At 35.2% G+C, this 17,289-nt stretch overlaps 1 protein-coding gene across 4 annotated transcripts in view; it reads left to right on the plus strand.

Annotated features, from left to right (window-relative positions):
• The window catches only part of LOC6036825 (gastrula zinc finger protein XlCGF8.2DB), a 47,182-nt gene that overhangs the window by 19,816 nt on the left and 10,077 nt on the right, over positions 1 to 17,289 (plus strand). Inside the window, exons 1-7 of one of the 4 annotated variants that reach the window (XM_038259557.1) lie at positions 15,227 to 15,301; positions 16,130 to 16,457; positions 16,525 to 16,608; positions 16,668 to 16,751; positions 16,818 to 16,913; positions 17,008 to 17,091; positions 17,156 to 17,239. In XM_038259557.1, coding sequence (XP_038115485.1) covers positions 16,334 to 16,457; positions 16,525 to 16,608; positions 16,668 to 16,751; positions 16,818 to 16,913; positions 17,008 to 17,091; positions 17,156 to 17,239 — 556 coding nt within the window. In that variant the 5' untranslated portion in view covers positions 15,227 to 15,301; positions 16,130 to 16,333. Of the gene's footprint in view, positions 1 to 15,226; positions 15,601 to 15,672; positions 16,051 to 16,129; positions 16,458 to 16,524; positions 16,609 to 16,667; positions 16,752 to 16,817; positions 16,914 to 17,007; positions 17,092 to 17,155; positions 17,240 to 17,289 lie in introns of those variants that run through there. The other 3 variants (XM_038259553.1, XM_038259554.1, XM_038259556.1) reach the window with 3 other exon arrangements.

Consider the following 17,289-nt stretch of genomic DNA (forward strand, 5'->3'; position numbering starts at 1 on the left):
CAGAAATGATTTTTAGTCATGTTTTATATTTTATTCTGGAAGATTTATTATCGTCATCTGGGTCGAATTGGGACAGCTGTTTTAGCGTTGTTACTGCACAATATTTGGATATGACTAATTTCGGATAGAACAGACACAAAACAAAATTATTTTATGCTTTAAGTGCCTCAAAAACTGCTGTCTCTGTTCAGACTGCAGTTGACGGTATTTTTTTTTAAGTATTTTTGTCAGCAGCTGTACTCATTTAATTTTCTTCTTATGTCGCTCCCTTCAAAATTGGCCTGAATAATCAGGGGCAAAAAAATTCTAAAAAACTTCAAAATTTTTATAAAAATTAATGTTTGATCAACTGAAAACCAGTAAAAATCCATTCTCTTACGTTTATAATCATATTTAGTAAAAGTTTTTTCGTGTAAAAAAATTTCCGACTATGCCTCGATATTTTGAAAACTAATGATTGTAAATCAACTGGCCGCGAGTAAAATGCATTTTTTGCAATTCCTTCCTGCAACTACTTACTTTTCCTGTCATTCTTGAATGACGAAATAGCCTACTTATCTGTACCAAAAATAACAGAATCCTAATCAACGCTGAAATTCAGTTCATCTTGCTGATTTTTACACCGCGGTAGTTCGGCGGGTTTAACGTCCTGTCAGTTGAAGCAAAGGAAAAACGAGATTAAATCTCGCAATTAGCAATATGCTGTGTATTTACCCAAAATTGAGTAGATGCGAAAAAACACCAACTCCGACAGAATCCAGAAAGCCAGTCTACTATTTTAACAGGTCATTGATTTATAAATGTCAAAAATGATATTCAAAACAAACGTCAAATTTTACAGCCAGGAAAAAATCTTAACTTGCAGTAAATAAGTAGCTTAGTGTGTCTAAGACAGTTTTTTTTTTACTAGAAATCAAACTTAATCAATGTTATCAGGTACGTAGCCGGTATGAGAAGTTGAAACTTCGTGAATATTACATTTTTATTTATGTTGTTTTCATTTCTAGGTGAAACGGTAAACCTAACTCTGAAACCGTAACCACTCCCTGTTCACCACGGTCAGCAAAAAGCTGTGTTGTTGCGTTTGTTAAAGAGGTTTTAAGGTCAGGATCACCTGGACGCTAATGCGAATCGAGGCTGCCCTGCACCAGCACAAGAGGTTACGTCGGGAGGGTCAGCATCGGATCCAGTTTTCGGGAATGAACTTGGAAGGATAATGAATGACTTTCAAAATAGTAGTTTATGCAACAAATTGCAAAAAGAAGATTTTTTCAGCACGAGTTGTACATTTATCCAACGAGGTTTACCGATACGAAGAGTGCTGACAAAAAATAAGTTTTGCAACGCGTTGCTTACAACATTTTTTGCTATTCCGAAAAACGCTTCTTTAATGGAATTTTATGTCTATTATTCATGTGTTTAGTAAATTCATCGTTCAACTTTTCGGCACCCATTTCAGTGCTGAAAAGTTCTTATTTATTTCTGTTATTTTTGGTACTGAAAAGTAGGCCATTTCATTTCTCCATAAGGACAGGATAAGTTGTCAGTTTTACAGTGGAATTGCAAAAAATATTTTCGAAAAAAAACTTTTTTTTCTAGCGATTTATATCCTCAAAAAAGCGTTTTTTTCGTTTTGCTTATGTTAAAACCCTTTCGATCATAAAACTTAATGCTACAAGTTCGGTATAATGATGAAATTACAACAAATTTGCTGATTTTTTCAGCAAACACTATAGAATCACAACAATGCAGAACTTGAAGCACTCTGCTGTACAAACCAACAGCTGGTATTTTGCAAAACAACCAACGATTGTTACGCAACAATCGAAAACTCATCACGTATATCCGAAAACATCAAATCACACGTAACCTTTGAAAAAATTATTGTTAACCTTGCTGACGGTACCAATTGAATACGCGCTTGAAAAATTCTTCAAATTTTTGTCGAAAAGCTCCAACCGCTGCCGAGCACGTGGGGCCATGTGGCCTCGCTGGAAGAATCCATTCCTTCTTGAAAAAAACAATCCTGACGCAATCTGGTGGCAATTACGCAATTTACCGGTCAAACGGGAGCGCGTTGCCGCGGTGGCGTGGACCAACTTCGTGACGTACTCGTTGGCCACATGGCCCCACTTCTTGAACTGGTTCCTGAAGGATAACACTGATGCGGCTACTCCCCGGCAGATGGATTTTCGTTTTTTTGTTCCATTCGTAAAAATTAAAATAAACCCCTCAATTATCGGACTGAATTTGTTTGCAAATTAAATGGTTCCCGTTTTTAAGGATGTCTGTGGACTAACGCAAAAAAACAGGGAGAACCTTCCGTGGAACAATAAGATTATAATGCTTTCATCACGAATTTCCAATATCATCACCATCAGCGAGCAAAGACTACCGAAGTTGCTCGCGTTGGTCCAAGTTCTGAACATGGGTGTAATCTCACGTAACGAAGTCTCATTAATTATTTTCACTCAAGAACCCCGCCAAGACCCGTGAATGATGAAGTGAAAGCATGATGGATTGGACTTCATCCGAAAAAAAAGATGAGCACTTATGAAGATGTTCAAAAAACGTGCAGTTCGGAACACACTTGCGTGCACTTGTTTCATGTGGTCAAAGAGTTTTTGTGATGGATAACGTGAGGAAAAGGCATAATTTTTGGTTACTGGTTGAAGTGAGTTTTAATTTGATCCAAATTAAGTGAAACGTTAGATTCATAATATATCCATTAGTAAAACTTTTGTCTGAAAAGATACATCACTGATTTTTTTAAAGTAAGATTACCCATTGTACAAAAACAGAAGACATCCGACATTTTTTTGAAAATTAATTAAAACGCTAGTAAGACAGATTTGCCAATAATTTCTCTGCCAGCTTGAGTGTATTGGATTAGAAACGTACATGCAATCTTTAACCCGCTATAAACCAACCCCGACTCTAGGTGGGCTCTGATCTAACAATTCGCCAAAAATCCATTTAGCTATCAACATTCGAACTTTAAAATGCATTGGAAAGAAGAACTCTTAAAATTTAAGAGAGTTTTAGGGTTGGAAGAGTGACGTGTTTTGTGTGACTTTGACTTTGTTTTTTTTTTCTATTATTTAAGCAAACAATTGATAATGGTATCATTCTCTCAGATTTCGGTCATTCGATTTTTTTTAAGTTTTTAATCCGACTGCTTACAATGCCTTATCTTTTAAACTTCACAGATCCCCAAAATTCGGTTTCAATCCTGAGATATTCAATAAAAACCAAAAGAGCTCCGAAAATTTTTGTCACTTTTCATATGAAAGAAGTTTCAATCTTGTCGTGCAATCTTGTCACTCCCTGAAAATTGATGTTAGTGCGACAAAGGGCAAAGGGATTTAAGGTCAGAATGCGTTTGACGCACGTACAAGTTAGACTACCGTAAACATTTGTAATTATAACTCGGGACTCCAGCAACCAACTTCAACCAAACTTCGGGACAATGCACAGAATGGTCAGCCAAACAAAACGTGTTTGTTATGTTTACATTGCGTGCTTTCGTTTTTGTTTATTCAAGGTCAAAAATAAAAACGCGTTTTTCTCGGAACGTCGAAATGGCGGGTGCGACAAGATAGCACGACGACGTCGATATAATATACTAACAAATTTGGCAGTTGTCCATACAAAAATGATGTATGAAAATTCAAAAATCTGTATCTTTTTAAGGAATTTTTTGATCGATTTGGTTTTTTCGGCTAAGTTGTAGGTATGGATAAGGACTACACTGAAAAAAATGATACACGTTAAAAATTTTTTGGTGATTTTTTATTTAACGTTTTGTCACCAAAACATGATTTGCGAAAAAACACTTTTTTATAAGTTTTAAGGGACATCAAAAGCCAACTTTTCAGAAATTTCCAGGTTGTGCAAAAAATCGTTGACCGAGCTATGATTTTTTTAATCGATACTGATTTAAAAAAAATCGAAATATTGGTCGCAAAATTTTTTCAACTTAATTATTATTCGATGTAAAATCAAATTTGCAATCAAAAAGTACTTTAGTGAAATTTTGATAAAGTGCACCGTTTTCAACTAAAAGCCATTTATACTAAATTTTATAGGTATCTTTTTTGAAAATAGTCAAAGTTTTTAAATTTTTAAATAAGTACACATGTTTGCCCACTTTTGAAAAAAATATTTTTGAAAAGCTGAGAAAATTCTCTATAATTTGCTTTTTGAACTTTGTTGATACAACCCTTAGTTGCTGAGATATTGTCATGCAAGTGATTAAAAACAGTACCGTAAACTGGGGTGACTTAGATAGCCCGGGGTGACATTGATAGAAATTTGATTTGGCCACTAATTTTGATACATCCAATGTAACAGTCACATTTTGCATATATGTTCGATAATAACCTATCCCTTAATGCTTACATACTCAAAATTCTCAAAAATGATTAGAAATTAATTTTATGGGCATTTTAAAAACCTATCAAAGTCACCCCGGGCTATCAAAGTCACCCCAGTTTACGGTAACTAATGGTCCGATTTTCAATAATAAAGTATGAAACATTCTTGAAATTTTCCTATCTTCTCGAAAACAATATTTTCCTTTTTTTAAATCACTTAAATTTCAAAAAGGTGTAATATTCAACTTTTTGCCCATATTACAGTCAATATTACTTTTTGTCAAAATGCGTACCAAATGGTCGAGATGTTGTTATGCATTGTGATGAAAATATAAACATATTTTAACGTGAAGACTTCCATCATTGCCATGATTTTTCGTTCAATGATATAAATTTTGCGTCGCGATCAATATTTTGACAAAATTCCTTCTACAAGTTGTTTAGAATAGTGCTCTACACATGCTGATACTTTTTGGTAACGATTATCCCATTCCATGCGAAGTTATGGAAATCGTCATTAATCAATCATTGCCAACTAGAATGTCAATGATTGTTCCACAAAAGTATATAAATTTTGAGACACATTTGATTTAGTTCAAAAATTTCTTCAGTGGCTTTAAGAAGGCAACAACCGGTACATGCTGATTCATTTTGGTGCAGAAATTCGTTAAATTTAATTTTGTACAGAATATTTTAGAGTGATGATCAATTATCTCCGAAAATGATCAACGGCTTCACCTTAAGAAAATACTAAAAAAAATCATAGAACTTAGGGATCTTGCAAAAAAAAAAAACTAAAAAATTCTCAAACCTTTTTTTTGTATTTTTACTTTTAAAATCAAAATCGAGTTCTGCGACTTAATATTAGTCAATGTTTAATATTTGATTGCTTTTAAATTGAATTTTTTTTTTCATAGGTTGTTAACGATGAAATTATCAAGGTTCGATAACTATAACCATATTTCTATCATTATCGTCGGGACGATATCGATAATCTATCGTTATCGTTATTCCGATAACTATCGGCAATAATTATATTGACGATAACGGACGATAACATATATATAATATATTTCTGAAATTGACTAAAGCCAACCAAATTATGTTGAATGCTCAGGAAACTTAGTAATTTTGTTTTGATAATATCGTAAGTTATTAAATATAAAAAAAATCACAAAATACCGTATTTTTTGAAAGTACTCAAATTTTAATAATTTTCAATATGAGTATCAAATGGTTCAACATTTTGCATGCATTTTTTTATTTAAGAGTTTTTGAATGAAATACTTAAATTTTCACAAAACACCGTATTTTCTCGAAAATACTCAATTTTTATAATTATAATATACTTAGGCTCGAAAATCCAAAAAACGGTAACATTTTTTTGTTCGGGGTTCTATTATCCCAAGTGAAAATTTTCCGAGGCCTTTGGATAATCGAGTATGGACTGTATCCCATCGGTTGAAGCACATATTAAAAAAATTAAAGTGTTTAGTTTTTTTTTCGAAAATAAATAGTTTTGCTAAAATTTAGAGCACCCTCAAAAAAAAAATATTATAACCATTGAAAGATGTGCTTATTCTCAATCATTGCAAAACTAAAATTTTTATTATTATTTTTTTTTTCAAAAATATAATATATTTTCAAATTATAAGCCAGAAAGAACACTTTCACGCGTAGCGTAAAACCCGCGTTTATGCTTTGACTTGACGACTTGTCGATCTTTTGAGCGAGAATAGACTGGGACTTTGGATTTGATTTTCATTATAGAGCAGTTCTCTACGAAATCAGTATTTTTTCTTCAATTTTAATTTTTTTTTTAACTTTTCAGAAATTTCCAGGTTGTGCAAAAAATCTTTGACCGACTTATGAATTTTTTAATCAATACTGATTTTTTCAAAAAATCGAAATATTGGTCGCAAAATTTTTTCAACATCATTTTTCGATGTAAAATCAAATTTGCAATCAAAAAGTACTTGAGTGAAATTTTGATAAAGTGCACCGTTTTCATTTTTTTTTAAGATAGTGCACATGTTTGCCCACTTTGGAAAAAAATATTTTTGAAGAGCTGAGAAAATTCTCTATATTTTGCGTTTTCGGACTTTGTTGATACGACCTTTAGTTGCTGAGATATTGCAATGCAACAACAGGAAAATTGATGTTTTTTAAGTCTCACCCAAACAGCCCAACATTTTGTAATGACGATATCTCAGCAATTAATGGTCCGATTTTTAATGTTAAAATATGAAACATTTGTGAAATTTTCCGATCTTTTCGAAAACAATATTTTCCAAATTTTCAAATCATGACTAACATTTTAAAAGGGCCGAACATTCAATATTACGCCCTTTTAAAATGTTAGTCTTGGTTTAAAATTTTTGAAAAAAAAAATGTTTTCGAAAAGATCGGAAAATTTCACAAATGTTTTATATATTAACATTGAAAATCGTACCATTACTTGCTGAGATATCGACAATAAAAAATTGTGGGTTGTTTGGGTGAGACTTAGAAAACATCAATTTTCCTGTTTTGAAACCTTTGCATATCTCAGCAACTAAAGGTCGTATGAACAAATTCCGAAAAAGCAAAATATGGAGAATTTTCTCATCTATTCAAAATTTTTTTTTTCAAAAGTGTGCAAACATATGCACTATTTAAAAAAAAATTAAAAACTGCGACTATTTTCAAAAAAGTTACCTAAAAATGGCTATAACTTGAAAACGGTGCACTTTATCAAAATTTAACTCAAGTACTTTTTGATTGCAAATTTGATTTTACATCGAAAAAAGAAGTTGAAATTTTTTTGCGACGAATATTTAGATTTTTTGAAAAAATCAGTATTGATTGAAAAATTCATAACTCGGTCAAAGATTTTTTGCACAACTTGGAAATTTCTGAAAAGATGGCATTTTATGTCCTCTAAAACATATCAAAAAAATAAAAAAAATAAAAATAGTGTTTTTTTGCAAATCAAGTTTAAGTGATAAAAAGTTAAATAAAAAAATCACCAAATTTTTTTTACAGTGTATCATTTTTTTTCAGTGTAGTCTGTATCCATACCTTTGTATTACAACTTTGCCGAAGACTACAAATCGATCAAAAAATTCCTTAAAAAGATACAGATTTTTGAATTTTCATACATCATTTTTGTATGGACAGCTGCCAAATTTGTATGGAAAATTTTATGGACAAACTAATGATGCAAAATGGCTTCTTTGGGCATACCGAAGGCACCAAAAAAGTTTCAGTCGGATTAAAAAATACAAAAAAATCGAATGACCGAAATCCTAGAGAACTGCTCAGCTGAGAAAATTCTCTATAATTTGATTTTTTGAACTTTGTTGATTCAACCCTTAGTTGCTGAGATATTGTCATGCAAGTGATTAATAACAGTAACTAATGGTCCGATTTTCAATATTAGAGTTTGAAACATTCTTGAAATTTTCCGATCTTTTCGAAAACAATATTTTCATTTTTTTTTTAAATCAAGACTAACATTTCAAAAAGGTGTAATATCAATGTTTTGCCCATATTACTGTCAATATTACTTTTTGTCAAAATGTTGAAGAGACGATATCGATAATCTATCGTTATCGTTATTCCGATAACTATCGGCGATAATTTTATTGACGATAACGGACGATAACATATATTTAATATATTTCTAAAATTGACTAAAACCAACCAAATTATGTTGAATGCTCAGGAAAGTTAGTATTTTTTTTGATAATATCGTAAGTTATTAAAAATTAAAAAAAAAATCTCAAAATACCGTATTTTTTGAAAGTACTCAAATTTTAATAATTTTCAATATGAGTATCAAATGGTTCAACATTTAACATATTTTTTTTATTTAAGAGTTTTTGAATGAAATACTTAAATTTTCACAAAACACCGTATTTTCTCGAAAATACTCAATTTTTATAATTCGCAATTTGGGTATCAAACGATTCGAAATTTTGCAAGTATTTTAAACGTTTAAGAGGTTTTTGAATGAAATTCTTAAGTTTTCACAAAATAGGGTTTTTTCTCGAAAATACTCAAATTTTTATAATTCGCAATATGGGTATCAAACGATTTGAAATTATGCATGTATTTTAACTGTTTTAGAGTTTTTGAACTCAAATTTATATGATTTGCAATTTGGTTAGCAATCGATTCGAAATTTTGCTTGTATGTTGACTGTTTAAGATTTTTTTGAAACTCAATATGTTATCCATTTTGGCAGCCATCTTGGATTTAAAAATTCTTAATCATTTTAGCGTAGTTTATGGGACAACGATAACATTTTTTTGTTCGGGGTTCTATTATCCCAAGTGAAAATTTTCCGAGGATTTTGGCCAATCGAGTCTGGACTGTATCCGATCGGTTGAAGCCCATATTAAAAAAATCAAAATGTTTAGTATTTTTTTTCGAAAATATGTAATTTTGCAAAAAATTAGAGCACCCTGAAAAAAAAATTATAACCATTGCAAGTTGTGCTTATTCTCGATCATTGCAAAACTGAATTTTGTATTATTATATTTTTTTTTTCAAAAATATAATATATTTTCAAAATATAAACCAGAAAGAACACTTTCACGCGCAGCGTAAAACGCGCGTTTATGCTTCTACTTGACGACTCGTCGATTGTTCGAGCGAGAATGGGCTGGGACTTTGAATTTGATGTTCATTATATGATTCTGCATAAAACCAAAAATTTAATGCGAAAAATAGGGTAAAAACACAAAAAAAATAGAAACAATAGACGAAGAACACTTATATGGCTATATCTCTGGAAATACATTTTGGAAATGCTTCAAATTGTGTTTATGGCACATGTTTTCAAATGGCTTCTTGTTTGAAACTGAATTCTTTTAATTTGATAGTGTAATCTGCAAAATTGTCCAAAAAATACCTCTAATAATGGCTTTGACCACATTTACTGGTCGAGAATTGTGAATCGAAAAATAAAATGTTCGTCTCCGACCCCCCGGTTACAAATCTGGAGTATAAAAATTGTGGGTTTTACGAGTGGTTTTCCAATGATGGAAGTCACAAATTTTTAAGAGCGGATACAGACATCGTCCAAGTATTTCAGAAAAAGAGCACAAAAAAATCAGGCTTTGAGTTCCGGGTTTCGGGCCAAAATTCAATCGAAAGAGCGCATCAAAGCCTTCAAATTAGTAATAGGATTTTTTCTGGGACGATTCCCCACCGTTAGAGGGTGACGATTCTCGAGATTTTCAATTTCCCGGGAATCGAGAGTTGAATTTGGCCATTTCCCGGGAATTCCCGGGACCCGGGAGTTTTTTTTTACTATGCCAATAGTGGCAAAATTTAAAAAGAAAAGTATTAAATTTGTTATTTATTCGTTAAATTAAGTATACTCATAATTTTTAGGAACTATATAGTTTACTATAGTTGTTTTAAAATGTTTATGAATCATAATTCGCAATGAGTGACTTTTCAAATGTTGCACAAACTTGTTCCATGAACTTCTTATTATTATAATTTCCCAGTATCGAGATTTTTGCAATATGATCAAGAACGACTCAAAACAGCAATTTAATTTTTTTTCATCCTTTTTAAGGTCAACTGTAAATTTTAATTGAAGATATATTTACAGTTATCAGGAAAACCGGAGTATTCACAATTGGTGAACCTTAACTTTACAAAAATTACCGCTCCAGAGTTTAATATTGAGGTTGACGTGAAACATAAAATTACATCGCTTTGACATCAAAAAAGAAATTACCTTGAAAATAAACTAAGGTAGGGGAAATATACCCATTTTAATCACACTAAGCCGTTCGACCAATTCTCATCACTTTTGCTGTTTTCCGCTATTAAATCAACATTTTCAGATGTATCAACAATGAAGAGTTGCTTGCTCACTTTTATTTGAGCTATTTATTACTTTGAAACAGTCAAAAACACTTTATTTAAGCTGTAATTCATGATCAAAGTGCTGATAGGCTGATAATAGAAATAGGCTGAGAAAGGGTATAGTTCCCCTACTTAGAATTAAAAAAAAAGAATTGCTATGCTCGAGAGAAGATATGGAATTTGAACTTATCTTGAAAAAGCTTTTACCTCTTAGAAATAATAAATAAAAATAATATTTCTAGAGTTTTTTCATAACGCCCTATAAACACTCTGGATTTATAAAAAAGAAAACATTAAATTTCATTTCTGGGATGTAACTGCAGAGTATGTTTTAAGGTAAATTTTGGGGTCCACATTTTTTGGCTTCTCTCGATTATAGTTATTGGAATTTTTGACAAGTTAAAATTTAAAAAATAAAAAAATATGAATAGGAAGATTAGAGAAGCATTGGTTTATTTGAATTTGAACATCGAACATTAAACATCCAATGTTCCAAACAATTTTGAATTTTTCAAATAATTCTTGATAAGTTTATATAATTTTGCTTCAATATTTATAAGTTAAAAATTTCCCGGGAGTCTCGACCGAATTTCCCGGGAATCGAGAGGTCCAAAAATGGTCGATTTCCCGGGATTTTTTACCCCGGAATTCCCGCTCGTCACTCTCTACCCACCGTGCACGATTTTTTTAGGATTTCTGAAAAAAGCGTTTATCCAAAAGCAAACCTTAAACCTTTCTTTTGTAAGAATGGCAAAAAAAAAAAAGTTTAAATGGGGTTATCAATGGTTATCATCCAAATAGTAGTATTTTTTTTAAATTACGGTATCTCATGATTTTCCGTGCCACAATATGAAACTAACGTGAAACCATGAAGATATTATCAACAATTCAAATTCAGGACTCACATTTCAAAAGTGCATGAGCTGTCAAAATCGGCTCAAAAGTTGTTGTGTGATAATTCAATGTATTTTATTCATTATACATACTTAACCAAGATTATACCGGCTTCTTCTTAATCCAAATTTAAGACAAAAAAATGTTTTCTTTCTTCCAACGTATTTTGCTTCCAAAGTCGCGTGGTCTGTCCCACGTGTCAAGGGTCCTTCCACACGACGACCCCTCCGTAATGACCGGTCATCAACGGTTCCTCCGGTGTTATTTTCTAGCACTCGAAACCCTGTGATCATCGTTGTTTCTTTGTGATACTTTCAGCCTATCACCACCAATCGACACCTGTTTCCTGGTGGGGTCCATAACCTTTCCAACTTGTTTGGATGTGATCTTGATGTTTTTTTTTTGTGCGGTCCATTTCAATTCTTGGGTCATTTTCTGACACTTGATTCTGGACCGGGACCGGTTATTCTTGGACGGATAGCAACACGTGTTCCGACTTTTTTTTTTCTTGCGTGAGAAAACGCTTTCTCACTTGCCTTTTCGCTGCCAAGGTCTGTGCTGTCAGTTGTTGTCAGAGCTGAGATCTGGACATCTTTCGCTATCAAATGAAAGTAAATTGCCTCCCCGTTGCGTATCAAAGGTAGAGAGGCCAGCATTCAGGAACGGACGTATCACTTGGGGTCATCATGCTGCTGTGCAATTTGAGATCTCAGTTCGAGAAAGATTGCCGAAAATAAGAGAGTGAAATTACAACGGCGAGCCCGTCGCCATCAGGACCATCTGCTTATCCTGAGTCATCTCCCGGGCTTGCGGAACACACAGCGGCCAAAAACTTGCTGCGATTCAGCCTGAATCTGTAAAGTCTTTGAATTAATTTTCTTGGTTGTCCTTATGGTAGCAAGGAGATTCCAGAGAGATTTGCAAAATTGTCATAAACATTGAAGGATTTTTTTTACTTTAATTATAATTGCCGGCCGGCTACGAAGTTACGGAAAACCAATAAGCAATCTTTTACAAACATTTCGTTTTTTAACAGAAGTGCCTTCATGTCGTTTTTGCCACTTTGCCTGGAACTGGCCATCCCACCAGGACATCGAACCGCTCCAAGCGGCACCAGACAGATTCGAATCCCTTCCCGTCCACGCGCAATCACGATTTTGACATCAGTGCATGGCATTATCATCCTCCTGCCGGATGGCCCTCGGAGGCAGCATGCAACAGTGCGGTCAGTCCAAATTTCCCTCAAATGCGTTGCTCCCTCTGGACCGTAATCGTGTTTGCGGAGCGAAATTACGGCAGGTACTTAGGGCACTTTCTCCGACTGTAAGTGCACCCTCCTCGTGCTTTTTTCGGACAATAATTCCTTGGGGCCAGAAGAACCCGCGCGCGCACTGTATATCAGATTACGTAATGACGGTTGTTCTCGACTTGTTTTTTTGAGAATTTGTTGGAAGATGTGCACGACATGCGTAATTGTTTAATAGCTCCCAAAATAAGAGCAAAGAGCACGAATTTGGGGAATTCTTGCCCGTGACCAGTTGGAAACCTTATCGGAAGGGATAATTTCTGTTGGAAAGTGTACATTTTTGGGGAAAAATTCTTCGCGATCCGCTAGAGGGGGATAAAGCAAGTGTTTTTCAAAGTTGATGGCAGGTAATTTAGCTTCAATGAAAAAAACTTGAATGTAGTCGGTAAACGCTTCAAGTAAAACAAATTTTGGGAAGGGAATAAACCTATTTTATTCAAAACTGCGATTATTTACTGCCAAGAAGCGTGCTAAGGTGAGTTTGATGAACCGTTGAGTTCTTGATATTAATCTGATGATTTTCAGATAAGAACATGAAAAAATAATAAAAAATCTGTATTTTGGGAACAGTTTATCTGACCAATTTGCTGTATCTCAGCAATCATTACCATGGTGTCTTTTAAGCAAAATTTTAGGAAATTATCAGACCATAAAAAAAATCATACTCACTTAGATTTTTCTTAGCGAATTTCCTACTGCTAAACAGATCGGTAAACTGAAAATTATCGAATTCGGTAAAAAAAATCAAAAGTTGGTTTACCGATCTAATCTTTACCGATTTTTCAACTACCAAATTCGTTAAAAAAATCTAAGTGTGTAGGTTGTCAAACTTTTTGAAAAAAAAAACACAATTTAAAAATTTTAAGTGAAATATCAATTTGAATGTAAAGTTTTTGTTGATTGCAAATTAAATTTAAGTATAAAGTTGTTGAAGTCTAAAATAGAGTTAAAAAAGTTTTAACTTTTCTTAATTTTTTTTTATTATAATTTTATATATTTTTGAAAACATCAACAAATCAATTTTGATGAACTTGAGCCACACCACATAAGCTGCCATTTTTGTCATCTAAAATATATTCAAAATTGGTTATTTTGCAAAATCATTTTATTGTGTATCTTTTTTTTTGAGAAGTTCTAAGCCATATTCAAATCTTTGCCAGAAACACTAAATTGACCAGAAAATCCGTTCTCAACATACAGTCTTGACTCGATTATCCGAAGTTTCGTTTATACAAAGCCTCGATTATCCGAAGTGTCAGTGAATTGGGTCCTGAAATTAAGCTTAAATTTGTGTTACTATTGTTCAAAACAATTAAGCTCATTTTTTTAGTACACTGACCCTTTGTAGGACCGCAATGTATTTAAAATGGATTTTTATTCAATTTTAATAAATTAACTTCGCGGCTCTTCTTAACAGGATAGGTCCTAATTGTTGATAATTAAACTACTAAGGGAGTTTGAGTCATTGAATTACCCAGTTTTTAAACTATCATCTCATTATGGATTATGTTGACGAATGACCACTAGGGTGTAATCTAGATGTATGAAAAAAATAAAATAAAAATAAAGTTGTCAAAATTTAGCAAGCACAGCCTTTTTTCAGTTCCTTTAGGGGTCCTAAACAACTTCCCAATGTTTGGGAACGATTGGTTTAGTCCTCACTTTGCGCAAAGCGATTCAATTTTCTATGGTATTGGTATAAAATCCACGTTTCACGCTATATTAAAACCGGATTCATATTTGAATGATCTGTAAGGTGTTCTACAACTTTCCCGAAGAGCTCTACAACTTCCAGAGCATCTAGACCACATTTTGGTTCAACGTACCGTCATCAGCGGTGACATAGAGCTGCTATCTGTAACCGTTGTAAACGACTTGTTTTAAACATGAATAATGTGCAATATTTTCATGTGATTGTTCTCATAAGCTCTTTGAGTGCAGTTCAAGGTTCTTACCCTATATCTTACCAGAGTTTCAATAAAATCTCTCCGGGTCTTCGGGATCCTTAGAGATCAGCGTAATCGGTGTACTCTAATCACTGACACAACGTGCTGGAATCATCTATGCGAAATGCCAAACAAGTTCTTCTAAAAGAGGAGTTAGAGTGGATGCATGTCTGGACCCAATCTCACCCCCCAGACCCAATGTCACCCCTGATGATGGTATTTAATTAAATAGCAACAATATTGTAAATCTGAAGTAACAGTTCAATAGGGCGAATCTGCATTTGTAAACAAGCAGTATATCCTCCTCTTACTTAACGTGAACTGTCACTTGAGCAAAAGGGATAGACTGCTTGTTTACAAATTCAGATTCGCCCTATCGAACTGTTACTACGGAAATGGTCCTTTCCAAATATTAAAAATGTTCATATCCTTTATTTGTTAATAATAAGTTTATTAGTGAAATATTTCTTTTATTTGTTTTGATTGAAACTAGTAAACCTTTAAAACCAAACCACAATTAATTTGTACTCCAAACTACCAAACCTGAAATCGACCAACCACCACAACTGTTGATCGATTCCTACCCCTACCACGTGAACTGTCATCCTGCGCCCCACGCGCGCCTTCAGTCCAAAAGGTAAACAAGCATGTTTTGATTCTCTCTCTCTCTCTCTCAGTACTTTTCCTCTCCGCGTTGCCGTTCTGTCATTCTCATTCTAGTACTACTCACCCGGCACGCCAAGAAAAACATTGAGCGCCGCTCTCACGCACACACTATGCGATGCATTACCTGTATCGTCCCTGTGTGTGTGTGCGTGTGAGCAAGCGGAGAGGGGGTACGAGCAGAAGTGAACTGTCAAACTGTGAAAAAATAACATTTTTCTACCTTTGATCCAGCGGAGCAGCCAAAGGTGCGTGCTTTTCCGTCAAAATTTCGCTGCCGTCAGCGTTTGCTGGAGGTTGAAAAAGTTGAGGTTTTCTGGTGAGGGTCGCGAGAAGAATATGCACCGGATGGTGTGAAAAGTTGAAAGGTTTTTTGGATGAAAGATCGATGGAGTCGTAATCGGGAATAGAGGAAAAGTGCAGTGCCACGAGTTTGGGGCGAGCTTCCGGCAGGTGAAGGGTACGGCTTCCTGGTTGTTGAGAAGTGGTGGAACCTGGAGTGGACAGAAGGAATCGGCTTCCGGCGCCGTCGGTGGGACGCCTGGAGGTAGGAAAAAGGGGACTTTGGCTGGACATTTTCTGGGTAAACAAACAGTCTGTCTAGGTGGTCTCGGCTGGTTGACGGCCCTGCATCAGCGGAGGTAGTCCTCAGTGATAACGTAGAAGGACGGAGAGCCGGAGAGTCGACGGAGAGAGTCGTTCGGTGACGGCACAAATACATAGACATCACGGCGCTGCCAGTGCAGGCAGGGCAGGGTTTAGACGGTGAACCTAACCTCGAAAAGTCTTTGCTGCTGTTCGCAAATGGCTTGCGAATGTTTGTTTTTCACAAGATTGCGTTGAAATTGTTGTTGGATTAAAATATTTGTTGCTGCGAGAAGTTTGTTTTGATGTCGCGTGTGCGTGTATTACGCCGGGATTACTAGGAACTGGCCGGAGCTGGTTGCCGAGGCCGTCCCAGAACTCGAAACCCTCGCTAAAGTGTTCCGATTCTGACGTAAGAAAACGCGTGATGACTAATCATTATGGAGTTGCTGTTTTGGCTAATCGCAGTCGTAATCGTTTGTTCTTTCCAGAATGACCCCAACCTACTGAAGGATGTCCCTTCGACCCCGCAAATGGCTGTGATAGGAATCTGAGAGAGAGAAAGGACACGCTAGAACATACGCATAATTCATCAAAACACAACGCTTCGAGTCAAACCTTAGTTTATAAGTGAGTCGCCGCTTCCGGGATCTTTGAAGTACGCCGGAAAGTCCGTGGGTCCGAGCCCCCAAAGAATGCAAACGTCGCGAACACCCGGAATGAAGGTGTCCAGTTGCAGCAAGCCATTTCAGTGTACCGAGTGTGAGAAACAGTTCCGGCAGCTAAGCACACTAACCAACCACATGAAGATCCACACAGGTAAGCCGGAAGACAGCTGATCTTGAGGAATCCTGACTAATTCTGCCCTTTCTGTCCGCCCAAACAGGAGATAAACCCTACAAATGCACAATCTGCGCGAAGGAGTTCCGGCAGACGACGACGCTTTCCAACCATGTGAAGATTCACACGGGTAAGTTTGTTGACGTTTCTGGTGAAGTTGTTTGTAAACATTGCCTCTTCTTCGTCCAGGGGAGAAACCGTTTCACTGCACATATTGTGGCAAACAATTCCGGCAGTTGAGCACCCTGTCGAATCATCTCAAAATTCACACTGGTGAGTAGTTGCTTTTGACGGTTCCGTTTCCGGAAGTGACTGATTTTTTTTTCTCGCTTATTCCAGGTGAAAAGCCCTACGAATGCTCAGTCTGTGGCAAGCAGTTCCGGCAGTCTAGTACGCTGAACAGCCACATCCGGATCCACTCGGACGACAAGTATTGTAAGTATCCAAGCCGAAGCTGATTTCCCCCTCGCGGCTGTTTCCTCCCTCGATGATTCCTATCAATAATAGTGATAGCCTCTTCTCTTCCTAGCTGTGAAACCCTTCAAGTGCAGCATGTGCCCCAAGGAGTTCCGCCAAACTACGACCCTGTCAAACCACCTGAAAATTCACACAGGTATTACGCAGATCCTTCCTAGCTCGTCGCAATAACTCATGCCCGTCCCAAACTCTTTTTACAGGTGAAAAGCCCTACGTTTGTACATATTGCAATAAAAGTTTTCGGCAGACAGGGACGCTCTCAAACCATCTTAAAATTCATACTGGTGAGTTGAGCTAATAGTACAGACCACAAACAAAAACACACACACACACA

This window comes from Culex quinquefasciatus, chromosome 3 (genome assembly GCF_015732765.1).
Source record: "Culex quinquefasciatus strain JHB chromosome 3, VPISU_Cqui_1.0_pri_paternal, whole genome shotgun sequence".
In the NCBI taxonomy this organism is placed as follows: domain Eukaryota; kingdom Metazoa; phylum Arthropoda; class Insecta; order Diptera; family Culicidae; genus Culex; species Culex quinquefasciatus.